Source organism: Typopeltis vanoorti, chromosome 9 (genome assembly GCF_054136105.1).
Source record: "Typopeltis vanoorti isolate ZY-2024b chromosome 9, IOZ_Tvanoo_1.0, whole genome shotgun sequence".
NCBI classification, from domain to species: domain Eukaryota; kingdom Metazoa; phylum Arthropoda; class Arachnida; order Uropygi; family Thelyphonidae; genus Typopeltis; species Typopeltis vanoorti.
This window is the reverse complement of record NC_143557.1, coordinates 113336351-113359784: the sequence shown is the minus strand read 5'-3', so window position 1 is coordinate 113359784 and position 23434 is coordinate 113336351. Positions and strand designations below refer to the sequence as shown.

The 23434-nt window shown below is 33.0% G+C and overlaps 1 protein-coding gene and 1 non-coding gene across 6 annotated transcripts in view; both read right to left on the bottom strand.

Annotated features, from left to right (window-relative positions):
• The window catches only part of LOC150103432 (L-fucose kinase-like), a 455316-nt gene that overhangs the window by 87729 nt on the left and 344153 nt on the right, over positions 1 to 23434 (bottom strand). For all 5 annotated transcript variants that reach the window (XM_090397435.1, XM_090397431.1, XM_090397433.1 and 2 more), the window contains one exon: positions 14952 to 14986. In XM_090397435.1, coding sequence (XP_090253561.1) covers positions 14952 to 14986 — 35 coding nt within the window. The remainder of the gene's footprint in view (positions 1 to 14951; positions 14987 to 23434) is intronic.
• TRNAF-GAA (transfer RNA phenylalanine (anticodon GAA)) lies at positions 8320 to 8392 on the bottom strand. The gene has a single exon. It is a non-coding gene; the product is annotated as a tRNA-Phe (tRNA).

Here is a 23434-nt window from a genome sequence, read left to right as displayed (position 1 = left end):
CATAAATATGTGTGTTAAAGGAGTGCTTAAGTGTGTGTCAAATGTGTAATGCTAGTTTATGGCTGTAATGTTTATTCTCCAGCCTTATGTTTCAAAAACTAAAGCATAGTATTCAAGCACTGTGGTCATGAATGTGTTAATTTTATTAAGTAGGTTTTTGGTGACAAATCTGTGTTTTTATTTTAAGTTTGAAAATTTCTTACTTTAAAACTTCAACCAGGATAAGCAGATAAAAAAAATCAAAAATGCCAAAGACATCAAAAGTTTTGTAAGTTTTCAAGAAAATAGCAAACTCTGAAGCTCAATGAAAGCATCAAATAAGCAAGACAACACTTCAACAATGATAAAACATTTAGTAGCTATACTAAATATGGTATTATTTTGCAGAATGATGCTGAAACACAATGCTTCTGAAGAATAAGTCAAAACCACTGACAGCTATTTTGTGAAAATGAAAAAAAAAAAAAAAATAGAACAAATTGTTTCTGAACTTGCTGCTGCTACTGATAATATATCAAAAAGCGCAAAAGTGCAAGAAGGCGAAATATTTAATCCCATCCTTGATGGATGGCCCAGTACAAAGAAAGAGGCATTATTTCAATTTTCTCTTTATGGAAATGATAGCAAAATTTACAATCTATGTTTGGTTCAAATTTATAATTCATGTTCAGAATACTGACTAGTAGAAATGGTCAGAAATCATTTAAAATGCTTTTAACATCAATTTTGAGAAGTATATTGTTGGATCAACTGGCAACAGTACTAGCATCATAGTCAATTATGACCATGAACCACAATTTTGGTATCATTTATACTTTTCATTTATACTTTAATCATACAATACATTTAATCATTGGTGATGTTCTCTATCAGTAAGAGACAACTTTGATGAAAATGAAGACTTAGAGAATAGCTTTGTTGATTTAGAGCAGGCGTGACCAACTTCATTCTATACGAGGGCCAATATATGATGAGTGGTAGCGTCATGGGCCGCACACTTTTAGACAGAACTTAAATAAAAATAAACTCTGCATTTTTTTAAGGTAATAGTTATATGTATTGAATTACTATATTTGTTAAATCATTTTACTACTGGGAGAACAATATAAAATACTTGATTGGTTTAAATATAAGTTGTTAAATTAAATTTAATTACATATTTCTGGGTTTTTTTAAATGTAACACAACTTAATGAGAACACTGTGGGCATTCATCTGTGGCAACATGTTCATCAAAGTCGATTTTCAACGATGAACAAATCCTGAAGGTGGTCATCAGTCAGTCGGCTTTTATGTGACGATTTAACCGCCCTCATAGTTGAGAAAGTGCATTCGCATATTGAGTAATTGTTTTAATTCAATTTTGATTCTGTGTTGAGAATATAAATTGTTTCCGTCATCAGAAATAATGAAAATAACTAGTATATATCAATCAGAAAATCTGCGGTCGAAACTAATAGCTAAATTGATAATACATATAATTTAACATAGTTTTTATCCTGTAAATGGGCCACAGGCCACACAAAATCACGTTACGGGCCGCATGCGGCCCACAGGCCTGCTGTTGGCCACCTATGATTTAGAGGATGGTTTCTCAGACAATGATGAGGAAGAATAATTCGAAGGTGACAAATATAAATTAGCAAGGACTCATAATTTAAATGAAAATGTTCATCACAATTTACTATTTTAAGGTTTTCAACATATGAAACAGTCTTTTGCAACAACAAATAAAAACTGAATTGGGATATGACAAAAAATAAAAAGTGAAATTATACTAAAATTTGTTAAGAATATTAAAACATGTGAGAACTTGCTGCTTCATATGGTTTCAACATTTCCAGACAATTTTAATTCACTAATGAGGTGCTTCTTAGTGTAAATTTAATACAATATCACAACATTCAACTGCTCCACAATTTGAACAATTCACTAAAGCTAATTAAATTGATTGCTGAAGCAATATCAGCAGATATTGCAGTTAATTTCAAGTTGACAAACTTGATTCAGGCAATGAAAACTCACATAAGTGTGCCAAAATATCACCTTAGATCTTTTGGGATGTCTTACAAATGTTGATGTATCATCAAAATGGATCTCAGATTTTGCAACAGAACAATGAAGAAATATTTTTCTGGTGAATGATAAATGTAATGAAAACATTAAAAGGAAAATGTTAATGAAAATATTGTTGGAGCAAAGGATTTTTCATAATGAAAAATACAAAGAAAAGAACAGAAAATTTAGAAAAATTACATCAGGCCTTGTTAATGATTCAGTTAACATCAACAACTTCTGAAAGATGATTCAGTTGTGAAGATTTTTGCACAAAAGTTTGTTCATTATTATCAGACACATCTTTGAAATGCATTGGGTTCATAAATTTTATTTTTTTGAATAAAAATAAAATGTGATTATTTATGAACAGAAATAAAAATGTAATTAAAATATTTAGCTTTTTTTTTATACTCCTCTGGATATATATATATATATATATATATATATATATATATATATATATATATATATATATATATATATATAGGAAGATTGATTTACTCGGTTGATATACATTTATTAAAAAATATTAAACGACTTTTTATTGTAACTTCTTAACAGCCTGTCATTCCGATGAAGAGATATTGTCTGTAGGGGGTGTTTCAATATATTTTAATATATATATATATATTTTTTTTCTAATGGAGTGAGATAAGAAATAGCATGAATAAAAACAGAGTATAATTAAATAAATTGAAGTGCAACTTAATTTTTACCAATGAAATTTTATTTACAAATGTAAATTATTTATGATCATATACTTTCAAAAAATAAAGTTCTTAGTTTAAGAAATATAATAATATTTGTAAATTTTGTAGACTTGGACATCTAGGCTAGACTCAGCCTCAGATTGATTGAGTCTCAAAACAGCCTTACCAAACCCTACCCTTGTGCAATGTATCTGTCACTTTGTTTTAATAAGAAAGTATACATGATAAAGCATGATCTTGTTTTAGCAAACTCATAATGACTATCAAAGAGAATGCTGCTGAATCTTGGTTCTGACTATCCATCTCTAACAATTTAACCACCACTCCAGATACAGAGATTAGCCTATAATTCAAAGCCTTAGTCTTATCACCTTCCTTATGAAGTGGAACGATTCTGCACTCTTCCCATACCTTTGGAATTTGGCCATTGTAAGAATCATGTTAATCAAATGCATCAAAGCTGTTACTAAATCCCGGGAACATTCTCTCAAAACACAGAATAATATATCATCAAGCCTTACACAGTCTTATATTAAGTTTATTCTAATCCCCATATAACTACTACTCACTCATCATCAGTCTCTTCTCCACCTTTTCCATTAAAAATTGCATTGCTGTGCTAAACAGGGAAAATATAAAAAGTTTATTGGTTTCTGGGTGCCTCCATAGTGCAATTCGAAGAAGAGCAGAACATTGCACTCTTCAATTGGAAAAGACCTGGGTTCGATTCTTGTTGTGATGAGGGGAATCCTTATATGGGATTTTTCAATTGAAAAAATCGTGGACTCATCATGGGATGAGTCTTTGGACTCCCTGGAGGTCAGTGGCAGACAACTGCACAGGAGCAAGAAGCACGTGCTTGGGGCCTCCGGAGAGATACATGCTGTGAACCTCAGGCAGAGATACCATCTTCATCTAGACAATTTGCTATTCATCGAATGACAAATGACATAGTAAAAGTTTTTACTACTTAATAACTGACCCATAAAATTTTCTTTTTGACCGTGAGAAAATATCTTAAGTAATAAATAATATTTAAAAAAATTTTTTGTGCATTTACATACCTACTATCCAGTCAAATAAGAGCAGTTGATCTTCTCTTGCAAACTGTGTGAACGAATAAAAACGTTCTCAACTGCTTGTGTTTGGTGTGTTTGGTGTTTTAGTGTTGCTTTTTTTTTGTAAAAGAAACGTTATCAAGTAAGTATTTATGTATTATATTATATTACTGTTTATGTTATATACAGTAAGCACTGTTTATTGTGATCATTGGTTATTAGAACCAACAGTAAGGATCCATTCAAAACAGTAAAATTCACTGCATTCTAGTTGATTATTAGAATCATAGCATCGAATATTAAAATCAATTTAAGGTGAAATTCAATTATTTTTATTTTACTATTATTTTTACTTTAATTTATTTAGCATTTTTTTTATTTTATTTAGCCATGAAGAGAAGGTTTCAGAGTGGAGCTGAGAAAAGCAAAAGGTTAAAAGAAAAGGAAAAATATGTGCTGCAGCAAAGAAATTAGCTGGCTAAATTTTTAACTGAGCGAACTGAAAGATCAACAAGTTGCGCTATACATATTACTGATGAAGAAATAAAATAACTCCGAAGAGCAAATTGAAAAGGAAGAGAAGATCAAAAAACAGTCTAAGGATTAAAGCTATAGATGTTCCTAATGAAGAACAAAACAGTGAAGAGCAATTGAAACAGCAAAACAAATTTTGCAAAGTTTCAGCAGACTGTAGTAAAAATGAAAACCATTGTGTTTTTCCCAATGATATTGCATTGTGGCCAGTGAATTTATCTGATAAAATGATAGAATACTATTTAATCAATAAACCATGTAACACTGGAGATATTACAACTCTTAATGTACAATATACAGATTAGGAACTGATCTTACTATAGAAATATTTCTGAATCTAATTTTCATTCTTGTGTGAAAGCAAATGGCACCAAAGAATTTTGTCAATGGTTATTATTTTCAGGAACAAGAAATTATTTCTATTGTTATATATGCAGACTGTTTTTCCGAATTACAAACAAAATTTTCAACAGGATTCAACAACTGGAGAAATTTAGTCCGAATGAACTAAATTCGGACGTGAATCTTCTCCATGTCATTTCAAATTAATGTTAACTCAATGCTAACCTAAATTTAATAGTAAATTGTGTTGCAGAATCCTGTTCAGGCACATTGCATTATTTTGACTTTATTCAAAATTTATATATATATTTCTCATCGTGCACTCGGCGATGGAATATACTCATAAACGGTATGAAACACATTCAATCTCGACATATAAAAAGAATAACTGACAACAGATAGGAATCAAGAGCAGATGCAGTTTCAGCATTAAAATATAATTTTAAAAATGTTAAAGAAGCTCTAATTCACATTAGTATGTCCAACAATGAAAAACCAATGAGTAAATGAGCTCAGGTGTCGCTAGCAGGTGAAATGACGTACTGTCAGAGAGCTCCTGAAAGATTTGTGATTTTTGTTGATTTATTAAGTGTTTGCTTAGATTTAATTGTGTATTTTTAGTATATTATTGTAGTTTTTTAGTGTAGTTATTGTACTAAAGCATTTTATAACATGCTTTCAGAAATATTATTAGTGTTTACTCTTAAAATGGTGCAAAAACTCGTCGTAACAAGGCAGTGACTAAAGCTAAAGTTGTTGCTACTGAAGAGAGCGTTTCTCCTGAACAAAAGCACTGTTGCAATGATAATAATTTATCTGAGGATACGCTGACATTAGAAATAGATTGGTTAAAAGAAATTATTAGGAAATTGACAAGGGAATTGGAAAAAGTGGAAAAACATTTGTCTAAACTTCGACAGGATAAGAAAAAGGATGAGAACAAGAACAGGCAGGAAAATACTGAACATAGAAATCAAAATGTTAATAACAACAAGGTAAGATCGTAAATATCTAAGAAAAACGAGGTAATATGGTATGGTGATTCAATTTTAAAATTTGCGCTTGCCAAGGGAGTCACCACTTCTAGTTTCCTGGGGGCGAAAATTAAAAATATGACAAACACAATTGAAAATGAAAAAAGAAATGTAAAAGAAATGGTAGTGCTGGTAGGTACCAATAATTTATCATCATCATCATCAAATTCCTGACATGTACCCTCAAGGGGTGTACAGGATATGATAGTACTACATGAAACATTTACATCATTACTAACTTCCTATCTACAATTTTCCTCCAAATCAGTCTGTTACTTGTCAAGACCCCAACATTATCAGATCTTATATTTCCATCGTCTAAGGCACCTTGTACCATATCAATCCACCTATATCTTGGTCTTCCTCTGGGTCATTTTCCTGCCAACCTGGAAGAGAACACTTGTTTTGCTAATCTTTCCTTGCCCATTCTGTTTAAGTGATCATACCACCTGAGATTAGCTCTGCTAATGCATTTCTGGATGCTGACAATGTCAAGTTCTTTCCTAATATCCTTGTTTTTAATATGATATTGTCATTGATGCCATCTCTTCACGCCTCTAATCTTTCTTAGGACTTTCATATATGTGGTCTCTAGTCTTTGGTCAGGTGTTTTACTTCTGACCCAACTCTCAGATCTATAAGTTGAAACTGGTTTGAACACTGTCTTGTATACAGCTAATTTAGTGTTCCAAACTAATTTCTCTCTTATTCCATATGAATTTATTCAATTGACTTCCTACCACCAGCTTTGTTGATTCTGTTGTCTATTTCCATATTTAATTTACCATCTTCACTAAGAATCATGCCTAAGTAGCTGCAATGTTTTACTTGTTCCACAGGTTCCCCACTCACAACAAAGTTGACATTTTCAACAATTCTGCCTATTTTCATTGTCTTTGTCTTTTTATTGCTGACCTTCATACCATATCTATTACAACAGTTATTCAATTTAGTAAGGGAATCATGCAAACTTGTAGTGGATTTATTTAGAAGTATAACATCATCCACATAAAGCAAAGAGCTAACATTAACATCTCCAATTTTGATATCATATTTAATACCACTTTCCTTTATAATGTGATCCATATAGATAATGAATAACAGAGGGGATAATGTACATCCTTGTCTCACACCAGAATTAACATTAAACCATCTTCCTGTACTTCCTTGAATTCTAACTGATGACTTATAACTCAAATAAAGATTAAGTATTGCTTGACATACTGCCCCATTGATACCATATAACTGTAGTGTGTTGAATAGCTTCTCTCTTGGCACCTTGTCATATGCCTTTTCCAGATCGATAAAACTTAAATACAGATCTTTGTTATATTCCCATGCTTTCTCAATTATTTGTCATAAAGTGAAGATCTGATCCTGACAGCCTCTATTTGGCCTGAATCCAGCTTGTTCTTCACCAAGCTTTTCTTCCACAATTCTTCTCAACTGTTTCTCAAGTATACTTGCATAGATCTTGCGAGGAACACTCAGTAGGGAAATACCTCTGTAATTCTCACATTCAGTTTTATTTCCCTTTTTATATATGGGTACTATGAGAGCTCTACTCCAATAATCAGGAATTTGTTTTTGTGTCCAGGCCTTCTAAACTATGCCGTACAGCCACTGTAAGACTTTTATACCACCATACTTCAGAATTTCTGGTCAAATATCATCTACTCCTGCTGCCTTTCCACATTTCAAGCCTTTGATGGCTTTTTCTATTTCCAGTATGGATATGTATTCCTGACTGCCTATCGAGTGTTTTTTACCACTGTGATTTCACTGCTTGTTTCATTTAGCAATTTTTCGAAGTAATTACTCCATACTTCAAGGATATCTTTTTCAACTGTTTTCATGTCACCTTTATCATCTCTAACTCCTTTTACAGCACTCTTTCCTCCATTTCTAAGTTTCTTCAACGACCTCCAGAATATCATACCACCTTCTTGATATTTATTTTCTATGTTGCCAAAGTCCTCCCACGACTTTTGTTTAGCTAGTTTTGCATAGTGTTTCGCTTTCTTACATTTGTCTCTGTATTCTCTAAGAGCAAAAGCTGACTTATTTGCCAGGAACTTTTGATATGCTTTCTTCTTTTCCTTCACTGCCTCTTTAACTTCCTGTGTCCACCATGAAGTTCTGATTTTTCTATCCTTGCAGACTACCTCATCACATGCCTCTCTGGCTGAATCAATCAGGGTTTTCTTCAAGGCTTGCCACTGAATCTCCAAGATATTATTATTAGATTATTATTAGACACCTCCAGGGAGTCCTAAGACTCATCGAGGGAGGGCACCAACTCTCCGTCTCCACCACACAACCTCATCGACAAACTGCTCACCTACATCAATGCCATCTACTGTCCACCATCACCACTATTATTTTCACAGACAATAACAAACATCCATGCCCACGGCGGGATTCAAACCTGCAGCCTTTTGGCTGTAGAGCGGATACGCTAACCACTCGGCCAACCAGGCCGGCAAAATAATTAATGCCAGCAGCACCCAATGTTCCCATGTGTTTTCCCTCCCAAGTACTAACTAAGCTCAGGTTTGCTTAACTTCAGTGATCAAAAGAAAAATGCCGAAATCCGGGATCGAACCAGGGACCTTTAGATCTTCAGTCTAACATTCTCCCAACTGAACTATTTCGGCGTGTAATATGGTTCCTGTTCTCAAAGTCTTTCATTTTTTCTTCAATAATCTTTGTGTATTTTAGTCTATAGTTCATCTGAGAGCTGCTCAACTTTTATTAATAATTTACTAATAATTTAAGCGGTGACAAACATACTATGAGAGAAGATATGAAAGGTCTGTTGAAGGAAGAGAAAAAGAAATATGAAAGAGTAAAACTTGTAGGATTACTACCTAGATATGACAGTACTGAGTTAAGAAGGAAGGCGATGATAACAAATGATTTCATGCGCAGGCCATGTAGGAGATATGGATGTGAGTTTTTAGATGTGTGGGGTGTGTTTGATGGCAGAAAAGATTTGTATAAGAATGACGGCCTGCACTAGAATTTATTTGGCATCAGAAACCTGGAGAAATTACTTCTTGGTATGAGACCCAATGCATAGAGTCAGGGAAACGAGATCATCATGTGAGGAATGGGAAAAATGTGTGTGAAAGTTCTGCTATGGTATACAAATGTGATAAAGATATGAATGCCTTTAAACATGGTTATGCAGGTGGCGAAGGAATGGAAAAATATGCTTTTGGTTCAGACCTTTTAAGTATGTCTGGGGAGGGAAAAGAGAAAATTCTAGAACAAGACCAAATAGTTTGCAGGTCTAATTATAAGAATAGGCAAGGTCATAATTTATTATGTCTATACACAAATGCCAGGAGCATTAGAAACAAAGGGGTTGAGTTATTCAAAATTAAGTGGCTACTGAATACCACATTATTTCTTAGCCGAATAAGAACCTCAAAGGTAGGAAATGTAATCTAAGAGTTTCAATACTAATATAGAAAACTATATAAAGATTGGCGAGTCCAAGCATAAGGCAACACCTGGTAGTGCAATGCTAGGGCGACTCGTAGTAAAGGTAGAGTGAGCTCCAATCACTGTTCTTAGTATTTTCTCATAATGTAAAACAGAGCTCCTAGGAGATGTATTACTGTTCTACATTATGAGAGAAGGTCACTACCCAGACTGGTTTCGACCTTTTGTGAGGTCTCATCAGTGAGTAGGTAGACCTAGATGTAATACTAAGGTTTCAATGGTCAAAACTTATATCTTTACTGTACGAGTTGCCAAAAAACGTGCACAAATACAATTACTAAAATGAGAGCCAACAGGCTTCACTTCAGCGAAGTAAAATTATTCAAAATTAAGTGGATATTGAATACTACATTATTTCTTAGCTGTATAAGAACCTCAAAGATAGGAAATCTAATCTAAGAGTTACATGCCGAATATAGAAAACTATATAATGTTCGGCGAGTCCAATCTCGCCGATCTTTAAATAGTTTTCTTTAAATAGATCTTTAAGGCATTGCACTACCAGCCAACACCTGGTAGTGCAAAGGTGGAGTAAGCTCCGAGCACCTAGCATTATACTACCAGGTGTTGGCTTATGCTTGGACTCGCTGATCTTTATATAGTTTTCTATATTCGGCATGAAACTCTTAGATTAGATTTCCTATCTTTGAGGTTCTTATTCGGCTAAGAAATAATGTGGTATTCAATATTCACTTAATTTTGAATAATTTTACTTCACCGATGTGAAGCCTGTTGGCTCTCATTTTAGTAAAAGGGGTTGAGTTTGTTGCTTTATTGAATACAATGTGGCCTAAAATTGTTGGCATTAGTGAAACCTGGCTATCAGAATCAGATATGGTAAGTGGGATCGAATGTAACGGATATACTATTTTTAGGAATGACAGAAGAGATAGGAGAGGAGAAAGAGTGCTATTAATGATATCTTTGCTAAGATATATCAGCAAGGTGTATGTAGCATGGTGCACAGTGCTACTGCTATGTTGGATGAAGAGTTAGAGGTTAATGAAAATGAGGTTGAAGAGCTCTTGCATAACATGGATAAGAATTTGTCAATAGAGGCAGATGGAATATCAGCCTGAATTGGCTAGGCCTTTCACACATTTGTATAACTTGAGTCTCAGCTCAGGAATGATACCATAGGAATAGAAGGAAGGTATGATAGTTCCATTGCACAAGGGTGGTGCAAAAACTGATTTGTCTAACTACTGACTTATTAGTATCTTTGGTGTGGTAGTGAAGATTTTAGAGAAGTTGGTAAGAACTCGCATACAGAAATGGGTAGACAAGCATTCTATACTCTGCAGGGAACAGCATGGGTTTACTAAAGGAAGGTCATGTTTTAGCAATTTGCTCATATTTTATAACAATGTTATGTCCGAGTAGGATAAAGGGAATGGATACACTGATAATGTTGGATTTTTCTAAGGCATTTGATAGGATACCACATTATAAGCTGTTGTGTAAACTGGAGAATATGGGATTGGAATATAATCTATTGACTTGGATCAGATGATAGTTGACAGACAGATATCAACCATCATTGTGCCATTATTGTTCAGTCTATAAATTAATAACATATTAGGAAGGGTCTAACATCAGATGTGCAACTGTTTGCTGATGATGCAAAAATAGGCAGGGCAATCAGTGATGCTACTGATATTCAGCAATTACAAAATGATTTGAATAGACTGGAAATCTGGGCAAATGAAAATGGCTGCCAGTCTAATGTTAGTAAGTGTAAAGTTATGCATTTTGGTGTGATTAGAGTTATAGTGGCATATTATATTAGTGGGGATTATGCTACAAGAAACTGAAAAGGCAAGGGATCTTAATGTATTGGTGGATAAGAATTTAAAGTTCAAAGGTCACATAGCAAAAGTTGCAAATACAAATCAGAGGATAATTGCTATGTTGAAGCGAACCTTGACATGTAATGATAAGGAAGTAATTTTGCCTCTTTATAAGGCTTTGATAAGAACACCTGGATTACTGTCCTCAGACTTAGTCTCCCAGGTTCCAAGGGGATAAAGAAGCTGTGGAAAGGGTGCAAAGAAGAGTTACAAAGATTATATCCGGATTATGGGATTTAGATTATGAGGACAGATTGCAAGTATGTGGATTGCAGACTCTGGTTAACAGAAGAAAGAGGGGTGATATGATAGAGGTCTATAAACTTTTGAATGGGTGTTATAGCATTTCAAATGATGAAATCTTTCATTATATCGAAGACGGGGAGAGAACATTGGGGCATCCATAGAAATGAAGGTTGTTCTTAGTCAAGAAAGGAGTAAGAGCTAGGTTTTTCTCCCAGAGAGCAGTGAGTGAGTGGAATAATTTGCCCTTAGGGGGGAGTTAGTGCATCTAGTGTAATGAATTTAAGGGAAGGTATGATAGCTGGGTTGGGTAATTTACAGCCTCCCTCGATGAGTGCTTGACTCTCTGGAGGTCACAGATAATAATAATAAATTGGAGTCACAGAAACTATCAGTACATTTTAATGAATATGAAACTGCTTTACTAACACTTTTATGGGATAAGTGGCTACAACAAATAAATAGTACCAGCAAATCATTACAAGACATGTAATATAATTTATTGTTAGGGACAAATCTTTTGAAATCACTTTCTAAATTTATTATGGATGGCAGGAATAAATTCGATGAAATTGAGATCGATGCTAATTTTTTAACAGAAAACCGAAACTACAAGGTGGACAGGTTTAAAAGAAGAAAATTGCAATTTGAAGAAACTACTCATAATGAGACTGTAAAACAAAATTTTATAATAAATGTGCATAATGTTATTTGTGACGTACTCATTTCTGAAATATCTAGGATAACTGTAAGTTACATTGATGTACAAAAGGATTTTCAATTATTTTTCAATTTTAAAATAACTGATGTTGAATTTAATGAATGTGTGGACAGAATTACTGCAAAATATCATAAAGATATTTAATTTAAAGATGAAATTCTTCATTTCATTGCATTCATAAAAGGATAAAATATCACCAATCCTGTTGACATGTACAAGTTATTAACTAGGGGTTTGCAGTCTACATTTCCAAATGTAGAAACAATTTAAAAAAATTTTTTTTGACAATAACTATTTATAACGCTAATGGTGAGCATTCATTTTCAGTTTTGGAAAGTGTTATAAATTATTTATGAAATTCGTTAACTCAGTTGCATTTAACTAATTTGTCAATGATTTTCATAGAAAACGATGTAGTTCAGTTATTAGATTATGAATATATTATTGATAAATTCACTAAACATAAAGGAAAAAAGTTCCAATTTAGTTTTTTATATTTACAATTCTAATGTATGCACATACTTGTTCTAATGTTTCAACAGTGTTTAATAACTTTTATATAATTTTTACATAAATTTTCTGAAATAAATAAGATACACAAGGTAATTTTTCCTCTTTTTTTATTAATAAATAATTAACTAATTAAATAATTGGAAAGCATGCAAAGAAAAGTTACAAAGATTATATCCGGATTATGGGATTTAGATTATGAGGACAGATTGCAAGTATGTGGATTGCAGACTCTGGTTAACAGGAGAAAGAGGGGTGATATGATAGAGGTCTATAAACTTTTGAATGGGTATTACAGCATTTCAAATGATGAAATTTTTCATTATATGGAAGGCAGGGAGAGAACATGGGGGCATCCATGGAAGTTAAGGTTGTTCTCAGTCAAAAAAGGGGTAAGAGCTAGGTTTTTCTTCCAGAGAGCAGTGAGTGAGTGGAATAATTTGCCCTTAGGGAAAGTGAGTGCATTTAATGTATATGAATTTAAGGGAAGGTATGATAGCTGGGTTAGATAATTTACAGCCTCCCTCGATAAGTCCTTGACTCCCTGGAGGTCTCAGATAATAATAATAATAATAATAATAATAATAATTATATTTGCATTTTCTTTTAAATGCCACAATGAACAGTAATGAGTTATGATGATGATCGTATCTATGACTGCAAAAGGCTAAAAATAGAAAATAGAGATTTATTTTTAAGGATTGATTGATGAGTATTTTTTTTTTATTAAGTAATAAATTTATTTGATAGCATTATTTAGTATTTAGAACAAGGGAGCCTCAAAACTAGGTTGTGCATCTGCCACTACTGGAGGTGTCACATAATAATAATAATAATGATGATAATTAAATAACAAAGTAAATGTTAATTTATTTACTTTTATTTTGTTATTTAAAACATTTATTTATTTATTAGTATTTATTATTTATTTATCATTAATTATTTATAACAAAATAAATGTATATTTATTTACATTTATTTTGTTATAAGTATCCCAGTTGTGAAGATACTTCATGTGCAAACTTTGTTTGCTTATTCTTAGATAAAGGATGAAACCAAGAATATAATTTCTTGACATCTTTAATTTATAATACAACCAAGTAAAAGAACTTTCAACATATATCTCTTATCCAGAGAGTTTTAGTAATAAGGTGTGCCACCTTCTGACTATTTATATATTAAAAATGTACAACTTTTGCATTACTTCAGACTTGGTATCTCTTCTGGGTCTGGCATCTACTGATGAGACCTCAATAAGGGTTGAAACCACTCTGGGTAGTGGCCCTTCCCATAATGCATAGCATTACACATGTCCGTAAGGATGTGCGCCTTGCATTAAGGTATACTAAAGCAATTAATGTGAAATGATTAGCCTCTATATATACAAGTTGCCTGGTCCTGAAATTACTTCAGGTGCAAACCTTGCTTACACTTGGATACTCTAGTCAAGAATTAAACCAAGAATATAATTTCTTGGCATCTTTAATTTACAATTCACCTTTTCAAAAATATAATTCATATTTTGAGGTCCTTAGTTTCCATTTTGCCTCATGAATTTTCCTGATTACTGCTTTTGATAGTCTTGCATATGATATTTCTGATGTATGCATTTTTCTGTTTGTCTTTAATATCGAACACTGCAGTGATATCAGTGTCTCTGCTCTATCTGGTCATGCATTATCTGCAAAACCAGTCTATAAGAGATGAAGTAAAGCCAAGCATATCAAACAGCTTAACTGATATTATCTGGAGACCAAAAGAAATAACCAGTTTACTACTCAATACAGTGGCAATGTACCCACAATAGTTTTATATAATAGATTCTTTCTTTGAGTAATGATTCTTTCTTTGAATCTTTTTTGTAGATCTGCACTCAATGAAGTCTTCTAAGAGAAACTAGTAGTACCATTAAATTAACAATTAACATACACACAAAAAAAACTGCAAAAGGACACAAAGTTATAGTACTTCTCATTATAAGCTATCAATGTACAACTGAAACAGTTGAGAAATTACCTTTAGTGGATGAGAAGAAAAACAATAAAAAATTACATGAAATTGGTTAACAAATTATCCAATTTGTTGAGGAGAAAGGATTATGATATAATACTCTAGTCAGTAATGATAAACAGCAGTGGTCTCGATAATTTATTTATATGGAACAAAAGCTAAATGGCATTTAGTCAGTCAAATATATCATATCGTTCATTTAAACATTAAAGAAACCTGAACCATTGCATTATTAAAAATATCAATGATTCTGAAGGGACATGTATAAGAAAATCATTAAATACATAAACTACATACCCATTAAATTCTTAAAACTAAATTTATAAAAGAAAAGTTTGGTTCCTAACCAGCTAATTAAGAAAGATAACTTACTCTGTTTTTCTGCATGCCTGAGCTCCAATTGGTTTCTACAGAATCAAAATTGAAATTTGTTAATGTATTAAATTGCTATTTGCACCACTGTCATGAATGTTTAAAGATTCTGCCAAAAAAAAAAAAAAAGTTTCACCACATAACTGAAGCAAGGAATGTGGTGATGTGAATGAATTAAGATATTTATAATAGGTATTGTGCCATTTAGGATGCGCCTACTGGGATGAGTTTTTTGACTCCATGGAGGTGTGTTGCACTCTAAGAAAGAAACATCTACCCAACAAGTAAATGCATATACAGTAATAAATGGGGTGGAAACCTTATCATAAACTAAATATTTTGGAAAATATTATAATATGGGATAACGATATGCATTTATAATGTGTATATAATAGGTATAAATATAATGTGTAAAACAGTTACATTACAGCTAATACTATAACAAAACTACTGAAAATTTGACCAAAGCTTAGAAAAATTCACTATAGCGAATTGTTTGTGATAACTTATTTTTGCAGTTCCTATAAGTTTTCCGCACCAAAACTCAGCTGTATAATGTGTTTATATGTATAATGTATTGCATCTTATAATGGCCAATAATATATTATATGTAATTATTAAGTTTACAATGTTTGAAAATTGGCTTAGATTAAAGGTCATGAAAAGTTGATTCATTTATATATATATATATAAATGAATCAACTTTTCATGACCTTTTATCTAAGCCAATATATACACAGTGTCCTGATAAGTAATGAGATGGATTTTTTACAGAACAGCCCTTTGAATAAAAGTAACAAACATGTTTATAGTTTTGACCACTAGAGTGTGTTATAATTACAGGTGCAACTTTTGAGTCATGTGAGAGCAGTTTTTGTGTGGCAACTGTTGAAATAAGAGAGTTTTATTTCTGTTTATAACAGAAATAAAAATAAAATTTTTATATCTGTTATAAAAATTTTACTGTAAATGAGGAAAAACTGCTACAGAAATGTATCAAGACCTAAAAAGGTTTATGATGATAACTTGATAACTGTCTGAGCTGGGCACAGGTGTGCTGCTGGTTTTAAATGTCCAAAAAGGGGAGAGAGTCTCTGGAGGATGAACCATGCTATAGTTTGTCTGTGCAGAAACTGGCCATCTAGGGTGAAAGCCAGGGAAACTGTTTCCCATGACAGGCGAATAACTACTATGTTACTTGCTGTACAGCTTGGTGTCGGTAAGCCATATTAATCCTAGAAAGAGATTTGTACAAGAGAAAGATCTGTTCGAGATTTGTGCTGCACACGTTGACACACGAAAAGAGAGAGCACCAAGTTGCATGTTGTTTAAAATTTCATCCATGCAGTTGATCAAGATCGTGATGGGTTGCCAAGAATTATCACTGGTGATGAAAGATGGCGATTTCAATTTGACCTGAAAACAAAACACCAGTGCATAGTATGGTGTGGAATGTCTTCTCCCTAGCAAAGAAAGCCAGGTTGCAAACATCAAATGTCAAGACAATGCCCATTGTTTTTTTCAATGCTGCTGAAATCATCCACTGTGAATTTGTTCCTGTGGCCACTACAGCGAAGAGTCAGTGTTATTTAGGAATAATGCAACATTTATATGGCTGATGCAATGTGTCAGGAAATAAGTGTTCCACAACAATAATTGGTTTCTGTTGTACGATAATGCATCTGCACACTGAGAAGCAGTTTCTGGCTTCGAAGTCTATCTTTGTGATCAACCCCCCCCCCCCATTTGTCAGATTTGGATGATGCAGACTTTTTTCTCATCCCAAAGTTAAAATGTGCCTTAAAAGGGGAGCACTCCAGCACCACTAAGGATATTAAATGTGGTGTAACCCAGACACTGAAGGAGGTTCCTGTTCAGAACTTACACCATGCCTTCGAACACCTGTATGAAGATTATTTATTTTGAATTATTTTCAATCTGTGTAATTGACAATTCCAAATATAGTTCTTTGTTTTCTCATTACTTAACAGGCACTGTGTGTGTATTTCAAATTATAAACGAGAAGGAAATTAAAACCATTTGTTAAATATTAAATATTGAGTTCAAGATGAAAACAGTACACTGTACAAAATATACTTTATACATCGATATATGCAAAAGAGTCAGCCTCAGGAATTTTAATTTTTAAACCCATTACTGCTAAAAAAAAAAAGACGTTAATTAGTAAATTTACAATTCTTATATATATATATATATATATATATATATATACACACATGTAGAAAGTATTTTACCTTGGGTATAATAAATGTTAAGGATACCAAGCTATTTTAAACCTGGTTTTACTCCATTTCCCAAGTAAGCAAACAGACAAACAAGTCAAGTTTGCGCCTTCAAGTGTTGCAAGTCTGGCTGACCCTGCACATAGTGCAAGACCAAGGCAACTCGTGGTAAAAGTAGAATTAGCTCTGATCACTAATCTTAATATTTACCCTTAATGCAAAGCATTTCTCCTGGAGGAGATGTATGATGCTATGTATTAAAGGGCGAAACTGGTCTGGGTGGCCCTTGCCTTTAATACATAGCATCATACATCTCCTCCAGGAGATGTGCTTTGCATTAAGGGTAAATATTAAGATTAGTGATCAGAGCTAATTCTACTTTTACCACGAGTTGCCTTGGTCTTGCACTATGTGCAGGGTCAGCCAGACTTGCAACACTTGAAGGCGCAAACTTGACTTGTTTGTCTGTTTGCTTACTTGGGAAATGGAGTAAAACCAGGTTTAAAATAGCTTGGTATCCTTAACATTTATTATACCCAAGGTAAAATACTTTCTACATTTATATCTCCTCCTGAGATTTTTATTTAATAAAGTTAAAACACCTTATGGTAACTTGTTCTGGCAAAATACTTATAAGCTCTGTATTACTAAAATCTTGGTATTTCTAGCCTGGCTCCCACTGATGAGAACTTAATAAAGGTCGAAACCGGTCTGGGTAGTGGCCCCTTGCCGTTAATACAAAGTAGATGTGATTAAGGGTAAATATTAAGATTAGTGATCAGAGCTTATTCCACTTTTACCATGAGTTGCCTTGGTCTTGTACTACGTGCAGGGTCAGCTACACTTGCAACACTTGCAGGTGCAAACTTGACTTGTTTGTCTGTTTGCTTACTTGGGAAATGGAGTAAAACCAGGTTTAAAATAGCTTGGTATCTTTAACACACACACACACACACACACACACACACACACACACACACACACACACACACACACACATATTATTGAAATTAGGATTTACTCGGGATGTATACATTTATAAAAATAAATTTAACTGACTAGAACCCGAGAAAGTATAGCAAAAACCTTTAATACATCACGACTAGTTTCATCAGTGCTCCGACTTCTTCAGGTGAGAAATAAAAAAACATAAGATATAAAAATAACAAGGTAAAAAACATGGACTTTCCAGCTTAATAAAAAGCAGAATAGTAACAGAATAGTCACATATTTGAATAGGTGACCGCGTGCTACCGTTGGCATGAGTTGAATGTGTGCAACAGCTAATTTTAGAGCGCCTGTATTGGATTACTGCGCTATGGGAATCAGGCAAATTGTAGCTTAGATTGTTGTTCAAATGTGAAGGGTCCAGAACTATTTCTTTTGATTCGATAATTCTTCTTTCGAGTTCATCCTTGCATATATATAAATTAGTAGTACGTTCCCAGTCAACTTCATGTGGCTGTTCTTCAAGGTTAGAGTTTGCCGAGAAGAGGACATGACTGGATAGGGCGCTTGCTCGTGTTCTACTGTAAGAGATGTCACGTCTATGTTCCTCAAGACGAAGTGAAACAGATTTATCTATCTGGCCAAAATAAGGTCGACCACAGTCGCACAAAACTTTATAAACACCAGGAAAATGCAGTTGGTTGTGTTTTGGTTTTGGTCGACTCAGAAAAGAACGAAGTTTTGGCAGAGTAGTATAGTCAGTCTTTATGTTGAATTTCTTCAAAATCTTAGCTAGTTTTGGGGTAAGAGAGCTGATAAATGGTAACTGTATATGATTGATAGGGTTGGAATCATTTCCTCGCCCATCGAGCAAGTGAGACATCTTGCTCGATGGGCGAGGATGGAGATGATGTCCAGTTTCTGAGGTGGGAAGTGATGAGAAGAACCATGTAAATATCTATCAGTGTGGGTGGTTTATTGAAAAATTGAAAATTTAAGACAGTCAGGTAATCTGTTGATCTTTAGATCCAAGAAGGGGAGAATGCCGTTAATCTCTAGTTCTGATGTGAATTTAATGTTCTGATGTTGGTTATTTAAATGGTTTAGAAAGTTTTGCAGTTCCTCTAAACTATGTCCCCAGATAAGGAAGACATCATCAATGTAGCGTAACCACAGTTTAGGTTTCAAAATAGCTGAGGAAATAGCTTTCTCTTCAAAATCTTCTAGAAAAATGTTAGCTAAGACTGGGGATTCAATAATAATTATCTACCTTCTGACGAGGTTAATGTACATCTTATCAAGGATTATGAAAAAACTTTGCTAAAAATTGGACTTTTTATTAATAGGTTAGTTTTTCTAAAATGTATTAAAGGTTTTTGCTATACTTTCTCGGGTTCTAGTCAGTTAAATTTATTTTTATAAATATATATATATATATATATATATATTGTGACTGTTCATTTTTACTTAGAAAATATTATAAATTAGTTTAAATGACTGATACCAAGAGATAAAGAGGTGACATGGTTTATTTAAAAAAGATACTACTGGTTTACTAGTTTCGTTGAATGGATCAACTTCTTCAGGTATCACAATCAAAGAAATATACAAAAAATAACAGAGACTTAAAAATTACATTAACAGTACTAGTACAAAAGACAGTAGTACATTTTGAAAACAGTAATGCGAGCTTGAGTTCTAAACAAAAGTTGACTACGTGCTGTCACGAGTGCACCAGTATTGAACAGAGGCAATGTGTGCATCAGAGAGATTGAAACTTAGGCTGTTGTTGATATGGGAAGAATCGAAGCTAATTTCTCTAGATTCGACAATTTTTCTATCAAATTCATCATAGCACACATGGATATTAGAAGTTTGTGTCCAGTCCACAATGTGTTGGCGACCTTCATCTGAGTTAGCAGAAAAAAGAACGTGGCTAGACAGAGTGCTGGCTCTAGTCCTGTTGTAGGAAATATCTCTACGATGTTCTTCCATACGTAAAAGGATGGATTTAGCAGTTTGGCCATAGTATGGCTTTCCACAATCACATAAAATCTTGTAGACTCTGGAAACTGAGTGGGAAGATGTTTCTCTTTAGGTTTACTAAGTATGGAGTGATGTTTTGGGAGCATAGTGAAGCAAGTTCTGAAGTGGAAAGCCATACTATGGCCAAACTGCTAAATCCATCCTTTTACGTATGGAAGAACATCGTAGAGATATTCTGATTGTGGAAAGCCATACTATGGCCAAACTGCTAAATCCACCCTTTTACGTATGGAAGAACATCATAGAGATATTTCCTACAACAGGACTACAGCTTGCACGCTCTCTAGCCACGTTCTTTTTTTTCTGTTAACTCAGATGAAGGCCGCCAACGCATTGTGAACTGGACACAAACTTCTAATATCCATGTGTGCTATGATGAACTTGAAAGAAAAATTGTCGAATCTAGAGAAATTAGCTTCGATTCTTCCCATATCAACAACAGCCTAAGTTTCAATCTCTCTGATGCACACATTGCCTCTATTCAATACTGGTGCACTCGTGACAGCACGTAGTCAACTTTTGTTTAGAACTCAAGCTCGCATTACTGTTTTCAAAATGTACTACCTACTGTCTTTTGTACTAGTACTGTTAATGTAATTTTTAAGTCTCTGTTATTTTTTGTATATTTCTTTGATTGCGATACCTGAAGAAGTTGATCCATTCAACGAAACTAGTAAACTAGTAGTATCTTTTTTAAATAAACCATGTCACCTCTTTATCTCTCGGTATCAGTCATTTAAACTCATCATCATACGTATCAAGGATTTAGGCCTAGCATGGCCTGTTCCAGCCTTAGAAGTCATTGTTGAATCGTTTAAGAGGACATCCTGGTTTCCTTTTTCCTAATGGCTTGTACTTTAAGGCTTGTTTTGGTAATCTTTCTGTTTTCATTCTTTGAACGTGTTCCATCCATTTATGTTTATATTTTTTAATTTTTTCTATTACTGGTTCTTGGTTTAATTCTTTCATAATATCTTCATTTCTTTTGTGATCAAATAGGGTATACTTTGCAGTTTTTCTCATAAACTTCATTTCTGCTGTTGTTAATCTTTGTTTGTCTTTTTGTTTTATTGTCCAGATTTCGCTTCCATACATTAAGACTGGTAGGGCTAATGTATTGTATACTTTTAGCCTGGTTTGTTTTTGAACTAGGTTTGGTTTAAATATAGAGTTAATTACTCCTGTTATTTTTAAATATTCTGCAAATTTTATGTTTATATCTTTTTCATTTTCATAAGTGATCATACATCCTAGGTAGTTAAATGAATTCACCTGTTCTAAGATCTTGTTATCTAATACTATTTTAGTTCTTGCTGGATCTTGTCCTTTAAAGGCCATAGTTTTTGATTTTTCCGTTGATATTATCATACCATAATCTTTGGATATCTCATTTAGATTTAAAATAGCTTTCTGTAAGTTATCTTCAGAATTTGTAATTATTATTTGGTCGTCTGCAAAGAGGAGAGTGTTTAAGTTAACTGTAGGTGAAAGTTTAATTCCTTGGTGAAAATTTTTACTCCATTTTATTATTATTTCATTTAAGTAGATATTAAAAAGCGTTGCTGAGAGGAGACATCCCTGTCGAACCCCTTGGTTTATCTCTCTTGTATATGATAGCTCGTGATTTAATCTTATTTGTATTTGATTATTTTCATATATACTTGTGATAGCTTTTAGGATATTATTTGGTATTTGTCTTTCTTTTAATATGTTAAATAATATGTTTCTTTTAACTTTGTCAAATGCTTTTTCAAAGTCAATAAATGCAATATGTGTTTCCAAATTATATTCTCTTCTTTTCTCTACTATTAATTTTAGGCAAAAGGCTGGGTCTATACATGATCGTCCTTTTCTAAATCCATTCTGTACCTCTAGAATAAAGTTTTCGGAATATTTCATTAGTTTGTTATTTAAGATTCTGCTATATATTTTGTAAACAGGAATTTAGTATACTGATACCTCTATAGTTTTTAGGGTCATCTCTATTACCTTTCTTAAAGATAGGAATCACAATTGCTTTTTTCCATTCTATTGGGGGGGGATACCAGTTGAGTAAATTTTATTTAAAAATAATAAGAGTCTTTTTTTGAATCTTGTTCCTGCATATTTAGATAGTTCTGAACCTAGCTTATCTTCTCCAGGTGATTTTCCGTTTCTTGTTTCTTTCAGGCTGATTTCTAATTCTTCTTCAGTTATTTCCTTTTCATTTTCGTTAATTGTTTGCCAGTTGTCTTTTTTAAAATATTTGTCTGTCCACAGTTCTGTGTAGTAATTTAGAAATTCTTCTAATTTTAATTCAGTGTTTAATTTTATGTTTTCTTTGATATCTGCATTTAGGTGTTTCAAAATCTTTTCACTGGGTATTATTTTATATAAATCATGTTCTAAATTAGAAACAAATTTATTCCATGATTCTCTATGTCTTTTTCTGACTTCTCTTTTAGCTGTGGCTCTTATTCTTTTATATTCTATTTCATCTTCTAATCTTTTACTGCTTAACCATTTGTGATAGGCTTCTTTTTTCTTTTTAATTATTTCTTTGATTGTATCATCCCAGATCTTCAGTTTTTTTCTTTTATTGAATTTCTGGTCTTTCCTAATCTTTCATTTGCTGCTGCATTTAGTATCGTTTTTATATTAAGCCATTCTATTTCTATTTCTTCATTTTGTTTTATTTTATCTAGATATTGGTTAATTCTTTGTTCATATAGCGATTGTACATTTGTGTCATTCAATAGTTTAGTTTTATAAGCAAATGTTTCAATTTTTCTTTGTGTTCTTGTTACATGTAGCCATTTAGGTGGTAATCTTAATTTTATTTTAACAAGGAAGTGGTCACTGCTTATTTCATATCCTCTGTGAACTCTAACATCTAGTGAAAATTTTGATGTCTTTTCATTTAATATGAAGTAATCTAATATTGATTTCCATTCTCTTGCTGCCCAAGTATATTTATGTATGTCTTTATGTCTTTATCATTTAAACTAATTTTTATATATATATAAATCTGCCTGACTCCCATAGTGCAGTAATCCAGTACTGGCGCTCTAAAATTAGTTGTCACACACATTCAACTCATGCCAACGGTAGCACGCGGTCACCTATTCAAATATGACTGTTACTATTCTACTTCTTTTTATTAAGCTGGAAAGTCCATGTTTTTTACCTTGTTATTTTTATAAGCCTTATGTTTATACTTTATCACCTGAAGAAGTCAGAGCACCGATGAAACTAGTCGTGATTTAT